Source organism: Glandiceps talaboti, chromosome 16, assembly GCF_964340395.1.
Source record: "Glandiceps talaboti chromosome 16, keGlaTala1.1, whole genome shotgun sequence".
NCBI classification, from domain to species: Eukaryota; Metazoa; Hemichordata; class Enteropneusta; family Spengelidae; genus Glandiceps; species Glandiceps talaboti.
This window is the reverse complement of record NC_135564.1, coordinates 746,086-761,175: the sequence shown is the minus strand read 5'-3', so window position 1 is coordinate 761,175 and position 15,090 is coordinate 746,086. Positions and strand designations below refer to the sequence as shown.

Here is a 15,090-nt window from a genome sequence, read left to right as displayed (position 1 = left end):
ACATGAAGTACCAGCAACTTTGATGTTATAATTCTGTTATATTGTCAACTTATCTCACAGGTATCGATACTGCCATGATCTTTGATGGCACATATACTTATCTAATTATATCATTTACACTATTTGGTAACTATAGGTGTATCAGTTTCCTGACTCAACAGTCAAGGCATTCTTACCAGAAATGTAGTATTAGTCAAAGAACCTAACTTTGCATGCTACAAATTAGAACTTTCTGCTCATCTGCAGGTATAAATTTTCCACTTTGGTAATTGGTCTATGTAGGTGTCCTACAATTCAGTATGCGCTCTAAAGCATTCTGATATACTACTGGTCTACAGCATTATCTTCTGAAGTGCCAAACTTTGATGTTCCCCTAAGGGTCCTATCTCTTACAGTTACACTATGTGTTGACCTGCGTGTCCTCTAGGCCAATTTGATGTATTACTGATGTACAGCATTATCACCTGAAGTGCCAAACTTTGGTGTCTACCCCTTACACTATGAGTCTATGTGGTGATCTGCGTGTCCTCTAAGCCAATTTGATGTATTACTGATGTACAGCATTATCACCTGAAGTGCCATACTTTGGTGTCTACCCCTTACACTATGAGTCTACATGTATGTGGTGACCTGCATGTCCTCTAAGCCAATTTGATATATTACTGATGTACAGCATTATCACCTGAAGTGCCAAACTTTGGTGTCTACCCCTTACACTATGAGTCTACATGTATGTGGTGACCTGCGTGTCCTCTACGCCAATTTGACACACACCACTGATGCACAGCAATTTCTTGTGACGCATCAACATTTGGTGTCTCTTAGCACTATCTCTACTATGGGTATATGGTGACTCACAAAGAAAACCAATTTTTTAGGATTTTTACCAAAACAAAAAAAAAATTACAATAGAAAGCATACTGATGTATTATCATATGGAATTAGTAAGGATCACACTTCATGTGGTCAACAAACTCATCAATATTGTAGATACAGTAACTGCCAGTAAATAAATATCTTATAAACCCATACACAATACTGCTTTCAACTAGGAGTTGTGTTTTTATTTATGTCTATCTAAACTGTAAACAAACACAACAAAGACCTTAAACCTGTTGTTTTAGTGCAGTCAAGTGATTTCTGTTGTCACTTTCACAAACTATGGAACCAATGACAATTAAAGGTTCATTCATGTTGTTTCACCCTGCATAATTAATGAACCCTTCCTAATCAATATACCAATTATTATGTAAATTAAGACTTACACTAATTACCAGGGCTGTGTTTAAACTACTCTAAAGATCAATTATTTGTCAAAATATAGAATACAGTGCAATACTGTTATGAACATTAAAATCAAGCCAATCTATTTATATATCTATACCTCTCTATGTTCCAAGCCAATCTATTTACATATCTGTACCTCTCTATGTCCCAAGCTAATCTATTTACATATCTGTACCTCTCTACATTGTATGTCCCAACTATGTATAATCAAGGATACATTGCATTTCACTAAAAAAAGACTGTCCCTCAGAGAGTCACTTTTATTGATACTTATCTTGGGACAGTACAATAATATAGAGCTGTATTGTACTGTATTGTATTGTCCTAGTGATTCTTGGAACCATGAACTACATGTATATACTGTACTGTCCTAGTGATTCTTGGAACCATGAACTACATGTATATATTGTATTGTCCTAGTGATTCTTGGAACCATGAACTACATGTATATACTGTACTGTCCTAGTGATTCTTGGAACCATGAACTACATGTATATATTGTATTGTCCTAGTGATTCTTGGAACCATGAACTACATGTATATATTGTACTGTCCTAGTGATTCTTGGAATCATGAACTACATGTATATATTGTACTGTCCTAGTGATTCTTGGAACCATGAACTACATGTATATATTGTTCTGTCCTAGTGATTCTTGGAACCATGAACTATATATTCTTGACATTATAACTACAGAAATTAATTAGAGTCCTTATAAAAATGAACGCATGAAAGTATTCTGTAATTATTCACATTTTAGGATAATTTTTTTAAATTTAATATGATTATTACATTTGGATGCCTATGGCAATACTGAATAGATAAGATGACAAGATGGAGAACCACATAACTTTACTTGATTTGTTGACCTTTATTTACCTATAAAGTGTGTAAAAGCAAAGAACTTTGGATTTTATTACATGAGTGTATGTCTCTGGGGTTCTGTATGACTTGTAACTCAACAGACATGGTTTACAATCAGTTATTTTTATGCAGAAAGAGAATTGGCATACCATTACTATGAGTCAATGACCTTACCATTAGTGAAAGGCCAGACTACAAAGACTGACAGCGGTATACAAGTCTGCAGTTCACTAAAGATCACCATATCACCATATTTAGATATATTATTATATAATATATTCATGAAAGTCATAACTTCAAAACTACTTATTGCAAGTTAGATGTTTGGGTAATACTAATACTTAGCCATGTAACATGAAGACAATTCATTGCTAGCTTCAGTGCTTTGCAAAGTATGAGAGCCCTGATTATGAGGGGTGGAGGGGGAGGGTGGGCGGTTGTGGTAAAACCTGCATGGGGGATTGGGGCGGTAAAATGTTGCATACCTTTCCAACTATGGTGTAATATGCTTGGGAACTCAGGTAGATTTTACCGACTACACTTGCTTCCCTGAACAAAAACACACTGTAGCTATTCAAAATGATTTTAATATACAATATTACATCATAAAATAAACACACAGAGAATGACATTTAGAGCTGAACATCAGAGCTATTGCTATCATCAAACTATCCAGTTGGCAAAATTAGTTCACCAGGCAGATATACGTTTGTAAATGGGACTTGACATAAATAGTTTTGAGAGGAGTCATTTTACTGCATGTACATTGTACAGTGTGTCTAGTTTATAACACCTAAAACTTACCTTTGGTAACATACAACAACTTGAGATATACAGAACAAATACACAGTATGATTACAATAAGTTCTGTGATTAACACATACTACATAAGCCCACCTATAGTCTTCATGGACAGCTGTGCTACTATTTCAGCTATCCTAACAGCATGTCATTTTGATTTTTAGAATTTCAGTTGTCCTCACTGAGTGAAAGGACAGCAAATTTCCGAAAAATCAAAATGGCACTGAGGATCACTTAATAGTAGTAGTATCAGTTATCCTTTAAGTCTACAACTATGTACTACATGTATCATGTACATGTAGCTTGGTGGTCAACCACTACAATCTACTGTGAAACAACTACATGTAATGTGCTGGGAAATTCCAAATAAATATAGTTGTAGGCTATAAACTACTATATTGCTTGCAAATACACTTGATGTAGGACCTGTCATTTCATAACTGTACAATACAGTAAAATAGTCAGGAAATCAGGCTGAAAAACAGGGATTTAGTTAAGTTGCTTACATACTCCTTGGGGTCACTTTAGAAAAGGAAACTAGAAATATGAAACTAAGATATGATGACGTATTTCCATTTGATCTACATGATCTGTGTTTAGTTTGATGTTATTGCTGAAACATCACCTGAAATAGAAAATAGATACGAGTGTGACATGGTTTCAACTTTTCACATTGTTTCATAATTTTCGCTGAAGTAGAGAATGACTCCATTCATACATCATAGATATTATTAAATATCATGCAACAATTTCTCTGTTATCTGAAATTCTCCCTTCAATTTTCTAAACTATATCAAATTCAAAACACTAGGTCATCTTCCATCACTGGATGTAAACATACCAATCTTTGTTTGACTGTGATTCCAACGATTGCCTATCTCTTTACAAACACAGAAACTATCACACTCACATCATTACCCTATTGAGAGTAAGAAATATTTCTCTAAGTAGCTCTAGGTCATAGGGACACTTTAATATTGACATTGACCTTTGAACTTTGACTTCTTGAGTCCATCCACACAATATGTCAATTATTTGAAATGTTGCCCAACCAAAGCAACACTGGAATTTCAGAATACCATCCGTCAGAAATTTGATAATAAATGATTCTTTAGAATGTCTTCCATGACGTCAATGATCACTGTATTAAAATGAATGTTTTGCGCTGACTGGATAATCGTTATGCTCAACACGAACTAAGCCATACCTTTGTCAACAGACATAGACTCAATTATCAGAAAAGTTGTATTATGATAAAAATTTACTATCTCCACCTATTAACTCTATAATGACACCATTTGCTGTATGTGTTATATTTGTTTTTGTACACATTGTTGAATTTGACAGGTATTTGAGATTTATACAGCTCTTGTAGGCACACCCATACATGTTAGCATACAGGTAAGGTATTTGACCTGACACAAAGAGCTACCCCATCTTGACCTCTGACCTAGATGCTGATAAAGAAATTAATCAGACTGGCGTGATTGTAGTGTTGTGTTGTAGTATTTAATAGTTTCCATCAGACAATAAAAATTGGACATCAATGATGATGTCAAGAAAGTCTGTAAATGCCCTCCTCCCCCACAGTCTGCAAAGAGAGATGGGATAGCACTAGATTACATGTACCTCCCCCCGCACCCCTCACCCAAAAAAAGACAAAAAAAAACAAAAAAAAACAAACATCTGCCTTGGAACTTGAAGGATGTGCACCATAATTTTGGTGTATATTTGATGGTATAACCTTTGTATGCGTATTCCAATATATAAATCATAGCATAATACACCCATAAAGGTCAATTTAACTTGACATATATCGGCTGACATATTTGGTATATTTGAATGATAAAATAAAGGTACCATCGAATAACACTCAAAATGATATTGTAGAAAATTCTGTGCACGAGTAGGTGTTTTGAGTACACTTTGACAATTTGATAAAGTTCACAAACAAATGATATGTGTTGCCAATGGTTAGGTTTATAATTCCGACTTCTGTATCTCACCAACCAAATTCACACAATCTGAAACTTACTCATTTCAATTTTGAGGATATCCAAAGTGTAGTTCAACAGTAAATCTTGGCAATACCATGTATATCTGGCATGTTAAGACATACCAAATCTGTAAACTATAACCCTAATAAAGCACACAGCATACACTATGGTATATTGCTTGTAGACTAGATACACAAACACACAGCATATCTTAGTAACCTGTGTCGTATGGAACTTTAAGAATTATTGATGGATGTTAAACTTTGCAATTTTACAACAATAGAATCCCAACACACCTTGCTATGAGCAACACACATACAAAGCTATCAATAATACTATTGTCAAAATGAAATTGTATTCTGGTCTTTGAAGCTGCACTAGCTATAACTGGACACATTTTTTAAAAACTTTTTGTTAGATTTGATACAGTTGTATGAGCTGCAATGAATCATCTATTGGTAAACTGATGTATGTAGCTGTATGCATAATATGGAATTTGTATGTTATGGTATACACCCTAAAATCAGTGCCTGCATTGACCAGCATGCATTCAATTTGCACACAAAACATAACCAGTGTTCAACGGCCATATTGGATTCTACAGCCATATTGGATGGTGGCCATATTGGATTCTAAAATAACTAATTTTGATATCTTTGTGACATCTATTTCAAAAATAAGTATGGTGACCCCCGATTTTTTTATTTATTTTAATTAAGAACAGGTAAGAGTTTTATTGAACAAAGTCATAGCAAAAATTTACAGAGTTTATTTCTACAGCACATTCTAGATTAAGAACCCTACATATTTCATACTGGCCTATTACTTCTAGACACTATGTATGATAACAACAAGACAATATGTGATATGGCAGTTTAGTTGAGTCATTATTTCCAGTTGAACTTAATATCACACACACGTATTATGCTTTCCCTGGATTGTTATACATACCAGGTGTCAAATATTGTTTTGTTCACTTGCAAGCAAATCTTTTATTACAGCCAGTTGAATTTTAATTATGGGGTAACATACATTTTGTAAAGACAGAAGTTCATCACTATCACATCTTTTCATTTACCCAAAACCATAGAATTATGGCAATAGTTAATGTTATTGATAAATTAATTAAATAACTATTTTTTGATATTGTGCCAATATTTTTACATTGATCCTACCAATGATGAGATCATGGGGTCACTGAGCCAGAGGTGCACATATAGAGTGAGTTTCTGTAAGGGAAAATGTATTTTTGAGGTCATACCATTTTGCGAGTTGTTATGTCATATTAATTTTCAAAAAAGACCAATTTATGGTTTTATATACCTTGGTTAGAAGAAATTTGATATTCTAAAAGAAAATAAGGACTGGAAAAAACAAAAGAAATGAAAACGGAGCAATTGTTTTTTTTATAATAATTACAACAGACAAGATTGAACCCATTTCCTGTGTACTGTTACCATATACATGTATATAATTTGATGCACAATTGTACTCTAGGACCAGACCACAACAAAAGTGTCTCATATTTCTGCAGTCAATATATTCAGCATTCTCCCCAAACAAAAATGACACAGCTGGAAGACATTTGCATAACAACAATACACATTGTTATGGTGATTAATAATAATTGTTTTCAAAAATCATGAAGTGGAATCCACTAGTTTATAAAGGTCTGGTCCCTGGACAACTTTTCATATTTAGAATTACATTATTTATTTAACCGTCTCTTTTTTTACATAAAATTATATGATCATGATGTGCAATTCTGTTGCACATTCACTTATCACTAACTATTCAGAAATCTACCAGTTTCCAGTTAGATTGATTTGACTCTAGTCAGTACATGTATATACGTAAGGATCAGATGCATGGTGAAAGTTAGAAATGAAAGATTATTGACTACTTTGTTAGTATCTATCATGACAAAATAAGTCAATGTATGTACATGGTAGTATTGCATTATTTTATGTCTTCTTGTATTATTGGCCCATATTATCACACTAAATGAATTTGGTAGTTTTCATAATTTTTTTAGTTTGTCTTAAATCAACTCAATCAACTATTGACACCTTAACCCCTCGCTCTCACTATATGTAATGCTTTCCTTTATATTGCATTGATCAGTCTTCTCCTGTGAGACACTCCAATCTCTTAAGTTGTTATGTACAGAATACACTATTCTTCCATAAGTTATAGCTGATTGAGAACACCATCCAATTTATATGTTGTCTTGTCTTGTCTTGTCAAATGTAAAAATATCGGATACTGACAACACTTCTTTTCATACATTATCATAATGTTTTATCTGAACAATTGACACATACACATAATGGGGGTACGGAACTCTTGTATTTCTGTGTTCTCCCTGAATAATAAGGTTACAGAACACCATGTCCTGTAATTTCTGTGTTTTCTTTAACAAAGATAGCATGAACATTTTCTTGTAATTTCTGTGATCAACGTATGAGAGGTACTACTAGGCCTTGTTATTTCAAAGTTGTTCTTGACAAATCATTGAATGGTAACTACAATACTAAGCCTTCTTGTTTTTTCTATGAACTCCCTGAGCAAGGTAAAAGAGGCCATGAGAACACTCTTATACTTCTGAAAACATTCCTGATGAAATGAAACTACATGTACACTTCAAACAACTTCATTTATGTTTAAGGGTTTGGAAACAGTTAACAGACTTCAAATGCTATTGTACTAGATCTACATCAAGAAATAGACCCTCATGACCAACACTAATACGTCTGATCTCTGAGACTGAAGTAGACATCAGTACTGTACCTTACCCAACTTGTTATATATGTATGTGTGTGTATGTGTGTGCATGAGTGTGTGTGTGTGTGTGTGTGTGTGTGTGTGTGTGTGTGTGTGTGTGTGTGTGTGTGTGTGTGTGTGTGTGTGCAACTGTCAGCTGATCAAAAACACTATATCTCTATCACAGACTACTATATAAATACCATTCTATATCTTTCCTGTAAAGTTGCAAGGAGTAAATCGTATCATGTATGGACATTAGTTGATTGAAATGACACGACAGACAAGAACATATCAAGATGAAACAGTATAATGCCAGACACGAGGAGTATAAAACCCAACAGACTGCAGTCTATTAAGATAACATTTATCCATATATGGTGTTGGTAGAAATCAGTATTGTCTGGCCAGGACTATCATCTGGCGACATTTATATATATATATTGCATATCTATATAACATTATACACATTAGATGTTACAGTAAATGACTTCACTCAATTCAATGTCACAAATAAAATTACTGTAGAAGGTATGGAATGTACATTTTATAAAAATTTAACCAGATTTCCACTCTGTGTTGCCAGGGTTTAGAAACCTTTGCAAAAATACTGATTGAAACTCATGAACTAGAGAGTGTGTGTACTATAAAATACGAACTTTAGACAACCTATTTATGGGCTTGATGACTGCAAAAATATGGCCATCACAATAAACCCAGTAAGATACTTAAAAAACTAACCAATATAATGTACCTCAAACAATCAAATATTCACCCATTCTTTTCTTAACTCTGTACACTTGGGGTTTGACAATTTAAAGGGCCTAGTACAAAGCTTTGTTTACAATGAGCCATTCACTTTTCAGAGAGAGGGCAATCAATGGTACTAAATTATTGATTGAGCAGTGGATAAGGTACCACTTTCACACCATTACTTTTACAGGCTGTGTAGAGATAGACTGAATATATTCAAAGGTCACACCGAGTTCAAAGGACACATTATGACTATAACTTATTCAAATTACATGAAACATATGTTTATATTTCTAAAATATGTATTCATAGATTTGTGATGTCTGTAAATTGATAGCTCTGTATACAGTTGCTGATCTGTGAAAGGGCCATTGCCTAGTGAGTGCTGTATGAGTTCAGTTTTATTGATACAGTCCAGTTCCCGTTTTGTGTTGGGGAACATGGCAATTAGTGTCAAAAATAAAACAAATTCTTGATTTTGTTTGAAACCTGTGTCTCCATATCAGCAAACGCTATGAATCTATTTCATGAACAGACAGAAAAGTATAGTATTTTGTAGACATATGGGGGTCATTTTCTTGTCTCACTTTCAGGCACTGTGCTATTCTCAATGACAAATGCTAATTGCTTGCCTTTGTTCACATATATACTATCTATTAGAAACTGCATGCAGTCACAGAGTCCATTCTTTCCTTTACTAGTTCAGCTTGTATTGACACCTACCCTCAAAATTAGGAAAAAAATCTATGCTACGGCATAAAAAGTGTGAATTCAGCCTTCAGTTTAAATCATTTTATATTGTTCACTGAAATATCACAAATAAATGTTCATTATTTGGGGAGGAAATACTGCAAACCATGACTGTGAAATGTTCCTACTGTGAACTATTTTTAGCATCACAGACAGCCAGCCAGATGTTGAACAAAAATAAAATGTAATTAATCAAAATGTCTAAATTCATAGTCAAGCATTTCAATGAAATACTATAAACTGTGCTAATAAATGAATTATATGTACACTTTATTACATCAACTCACAGACTTGAATTCTGCACACTACATAGCCCAGACTTTACACACTGCATAGCCCAGACTTTACATACTACATACATGTAGCCCAGACTTGAATTCTACAAACTACACAGCCTACAGACTTGAATTCTACACACTGCACAGCCTACAGACTTGAATTCTACAAACTACACAGCCTACAGACTTTAATTCTACACACTGCACAGCCTACAGACTTGAATTCTACACACTACACAGCCTACAGACTTGAATTCTACACACTACATAGCCCAGACTTGAATTCTACACACTGCATAGCCCAGACTTGAATTCTACACACTGCATAGCCCAGACTTGAATTCTACACAGCACAGACTTGAATTCTACAAACTACAAAGCCTACAGACTTGAATTCTACACACTACACAGCCTACAGACTTGAATTCTACACACTACACAGCCTACAGACTTGAATTCTACACACTACATAGCCCAGACTTTACACACTACACAGCCCAGACTTGAATTCTACACACCACATAGACCACGGACTTGAATTCTACACAGTACACAGCCCACAGACTTGAATTCTACACACTACATGTACATAGCCCAGACTTGAATTCTACACAGCCCAGACTTGAATTCTACACACTACACAGCCACACACTTGAATTCTACACACTACACAGCCCACAGACTTGAATTCTACACACTACATAGCCCAGACTTTGTCTATCTGACTAAGCATAGACCCTCCACCAAGTGGTGGAGGGTGGGTCTATGGACTAAGCTTTACAATGCTGTTTTGTGAAATACTAGGCTAAGTACTCTAGGCCAAACAGCATTGTTAATCCAGTTAGCCAAGTCTCTGATCTACTCACTGTACACTAATTAACCCCAATTTGTATGGTCAAGACCAAAATATATTTTTAGAAATTATATGTACATCCTGGCCAGTTTTGTACATGTGTACATTAGTAATTGAAATTGTTATTCTTTCACCATAGTATAATATGCTTCAGAGTTGTTGAAAAATAATGATAACCAGGGGAATAAGAATACATAAGGGTATAACACTTGCAAACCATATTTAGTTATTTTCACCACACGTGTAACTAGTATTTACCGTGTGAGTCCATGAAACAACTACAAAATGACAATTTACACAAGAGTTATTTCAATTTTCCAAACCAAGCTATTCAACTATTAGTAAGTAAAGTGATATGCACTCATGCACAAATGTTGTCCTCTCTTGGTGAATGGGCAGCACTATTGTAATATCACATGCATTGTGATTTGTATGTACAGTAGCCATGAAGGTCTTCACAATGTACTTTAGTACGTCTAAGCCTCAAGATGGTCTGTATAGTATGTAATTTAGAGAGGACAAATTATTATCATTGATTCCATACACTGTAATCTTACCCCAGGACAATTCTTATAATATATAATGTCATGTACAGAGAAAGAGTTCATAATGGCTGATGTTAGAATTCAGGAAGTGAGATGACGTAATTGTACAGTTTCGTTCTGCTTCATGTCAAACTTTCATTTCTAAATTCTACGTCATTCTAGACCATAGAATAGTTAAACTTTTGCACTCTCTTTCAATTCGCATACAGAATTTATCAATGTTACAGAACACAGAAACAAACATGCCATTACAAACAAAATAAACTTGAAATTTATAATTTTTCGTATATTTTCCCAATATAGTCCCAATAATGGCAGAGACAAGTACATGTGTACCTGAACTTTTTTCTAGTGTATGTGAAAACTGTACAAAGTTGAATTTATTCATTTGTATGTGTGCAATGATTTTCGAAAAGTTCTACAGAAGATGAACAATATAGGTCTCATAACAATGGGGTATATATCTAACAATGACATTCAAGACCTTGTGAATTGAAAAGCCATTAGAACTTTTATAGTGCCAATTGTTGGTATAACACTGCATAACAATTTGTCCCTGTTGTATTATTCAAACATTTTGTTGGTCATTGAACTTTCTAGATCACCAAATGATGAACTAGTTTCACTTTGTGAGAGTGATGTCATAATCTAAATATTACATTACAACTGTTGGAAATAACAAAAATTAGATCTGAAATGATTTCTTTTCTTCTCTTATTCACTCAACTCTGAATATTTATCAAAAGAAAGAACAGTAGTTTTGTTTACAGATTGTCATGTCAAATTGTTGTCACATACAATTCTGTCTGGGACTGAACCCACGCCGCTGTAATCACTTATCACAATAACCAGAAGGCGAACGTGCCTTGCAAACTGAAAATATGACAGCAGCTAACAAAGAGACTAGAGGAAAGTGAACTGTTTCCGTCTGAATACTATTTAACTATGCATGTCACAGACACCTGTCTCTTACCACTTACAAACACAAAGACAGATTAATATGAATTCCCCTTTCTAGTCTCAAACTGAATTTAGTTCCCTTTGTAATTTTGAGAGGAAATGGATATGAAAACCAATACTGTATAATATTTCTAATTAATCATCTAGTTATATCAAATACTTGTATTATCATACTTGAAATGGACTGACATATACAAGTCACATCTTTGTTAAAACACACAATAAGAGGCAACCAACAATTTCCAGAATACAAGCCATTTGACAATGGGATGAGATTCACTACTCCTTCCTACATTACAAATCACTATACACCTATACATCATATGTATGACTTTTCATATACATAGATTCCATAAAAAGTTAAATAGGAAGGGGTGGGGGTGGGGGGTTAGGAAATCTTTTGCATACAGTACAGAATATGCAGTGCCCAGATTTCTATGGCCTGTAGCCAGGTGAATGGGAATTTTGAATTTTGGGGAATAATGAATTCAAAACCACATTCATATGGATTCCAGGTTATATAGACTGCAAATATAATTAAATATCATAAATGCATATATTTTTTAATGCATACATGTATATATGTTTTCTTTCTTTTTTCTTTCTTTCTACTAGAGGTGTATATGAACTTTATTTTATTTTGTAATTGTTACATAATATATTGACCAAACCTTCTACAAATCTGGTCACATATACATTGGATTTGGAGTGGTAGTGTTTTAGATCATGTATAAATTGACATTATGTACATACTTCCAAGTTGCTACTTGACAATTTGAATGGACATCAAACCAAGGTTAAAGCCATAACCAACGGAGTGTAATGAAGACATTAAACCTGTACACTAGACCATAGACATGTACATACATGATAGTGGAGTAACTGTTACAGTGTTAGTAATAGTAATACTGCACTGTAGTTGGCAAATGTTCAGCTCTACTCTCCCTCAAAGCTTACACTGGATAAGTCGTCCATTAAAATTCTTTCCAAAAGACATACTTTGCCAATGATATGAGAAATACCATTTCAGTGAAACAACTTCTTCTAAAAATAGATATATATTAAATCTCTCAATGAATTCATTTTGTGTTGTTGCATTGTTGGTGATAATTTCATATTACTATTAGTACCTGTTCTTACATATTTTTTGTCTAGATTTTTGTTATTTTGATCAGGTGGATTGTTGTATGCAAACACATCCAGCTTTTCACCAAAGGTTTCTAATTTATAGACTGCTACATAAACATAACTACATGTAACGCTCCTTCAACTTTCAAGGTTCTAGATTTGATAACAGACATATTTCTTGTTTGCAATAGTCAGTCCATGGTTGGACTAGTTAGTTTGTGATTATTTATGCTACCATCACAAAAACTGCAAGATACTAGTACATCATAATATTATCAACACACTGATTTGACCTATTCACTTTGGGAATACTTTCATTATGGAAAAAATTGTATTTAAAATTTCAGAATTTGAAATTTCAAATTAGTTCTACAGTATTTACTAAAGGGAAGACAATATTCTGTGACAAATCAAAATAAACTTCAATAGTTATCCATCAAGTTGATTACAACCTGATAACAAAGCAACAATGTAATCTGAGTTATTGGGTGTTTGTCAGCCTGGCTGTATTCTGACCCAGCAACAAAGGAGACATGATGACCGCTGTGGTATGAATCACATACCAGTCTTCAACAGTAAACATACAAAGTATGCAACTCATCCTACCATAATTATTTTTGCAGATGTATAGATTACTTTTTTTTTGAGTGGCCAATAAAATGCTCTACTTCATTCTCTAGCTATACATAGCTCTAAAACTTGCCAAATTAATGAGTGTACTCTCAGAAGAGAAGACATTGTTTGTTTTTCTTCTTGCTTTTTTTTCAAATTGTTCTTTCTATTCCGAGATTAGTAGGTCACATTGTGACATGTCAAAATAAGATGACATGGCTGACAGACCCCAAGTTTGATACTTGTACAAAACACTGCATTCAGATGTATGTCTGGTGATCTCAGTCATCAACACAAGACAATGCATCATGCTGGCGGCATTTGTCCTTAAATCGCTAATCACAATTACACGGACAGGACTTCTCCCACATGTGTAACGATCACAAGGGTATTCTTATTCTAATTAACAACTCGGTCATGACAAAACATGCATGGCCGTGCACTCTCTCCGACTGAAATCTCAAAATCTTACCACCAAACTCACCTTATAATTACTGCTGTTAACCCAATGTCCAAGTCCATCAATAAATCTATCCCACGTTTCGCATTCGAGTGGATTTTTGGGGTTTTGTAGGTATTCCAAAATAGATTGTCCTGCTGCTTGTCGCTTGTGTATGTCCTGTTGCAGCACCATAGGACAGATATCATCCAGAAAAGTAGACATTATGCTATTTAGATAGTTAAACTAACTTAATGTAAAATGCAAAATTATTTCTCAGGTATTCAAAACCACTGTTAGATTTCTGAGGGTACATGAAATAGCACAATTTTCTTTGTGGTTACACACGCATGTACACACGGGCTTCGATGAGAATGATTGCCGGAAATCACAACTAAAAAATCCGTTCCCGGGTTGATGATGACAAAAAATCACTCTTCCGCCTGTGAGATGTTAACCTTTTCCAGAACGTGGTCCGCTACCGTGATATTTAGATATATCCTTCAAGCAATAACCAAAGTACAGATGTGGTTATTATTATTGACGCGCTCGATCAGCTGTGTTGTACTATTACGAGTGTCAAGTTCAACAACTTACGCTCACATGGTTTATCAATTACACACGGCTAGAGAGAACTAGTCATCCGTACCATTATGCAACACATCGGCAGCAGTATGTAGTGTTCACAAGTTCTCCTCGACAATCAAACTCGGCGATCGTGCAAAATTCGATGCTAAATTTCAACTGTTATTGTACGGGCAAATCACTCTCAGTGTAGCCGCCATGTTGACCAAGTTTGAAATTTGACGTCACGTATGGGGTTAATCTCGTTTCGTAATCCTCGCACCCACTGTATTTTGCGAGAGTTTTGATTGAGGGCGGTATGCACTAGTTGTCGATCCTGCCTTTCGTTGTGCCATGTTGCAACTAATACCCCGGGCTGATACCGAATAACAAGCTTACGTGTACAATATGAAAGGACCAAAATTAAAAATGTATTGGCTTAAAAAACTAAAATATAGCTTTGCGCATATTTTTACTGTGTGTATTGTACCCATC

At 34.5% G+C, this 15,090-nt stretch overlaps 1 protein-coding gene across 9 annotated transcripts in view; it reads right to left on the bottom strand.

Annotated features, from left to right (window-relative positions):
- The window catches only part of LOC144447817 (CLIP-associating protein 1-like), a 95,739-nt gene extending 80,918 nt beyond the window's left edge, over positions 1-14,821 (bottom strand). For all 9 annotated transcript variants that reach the window (XM_078137905.1, XM_078137913.1, XM_078137909.1 and 6 more), the window contains exon 1: positions 14,077-14,821. In XM_078137905.1, coding sequence (XP_077994031.1) covers positions 14,077-14,256 — 180 coding nt within the window. In that variant the 5' untranslated portion in view covers positions 14,257-14,821. The remainder of the gene's footprint in view (positions 1-14,076) is intronic.
- Between the last annotated feature and the right edge of the window lie 269 nt (positions 14,822-15,090).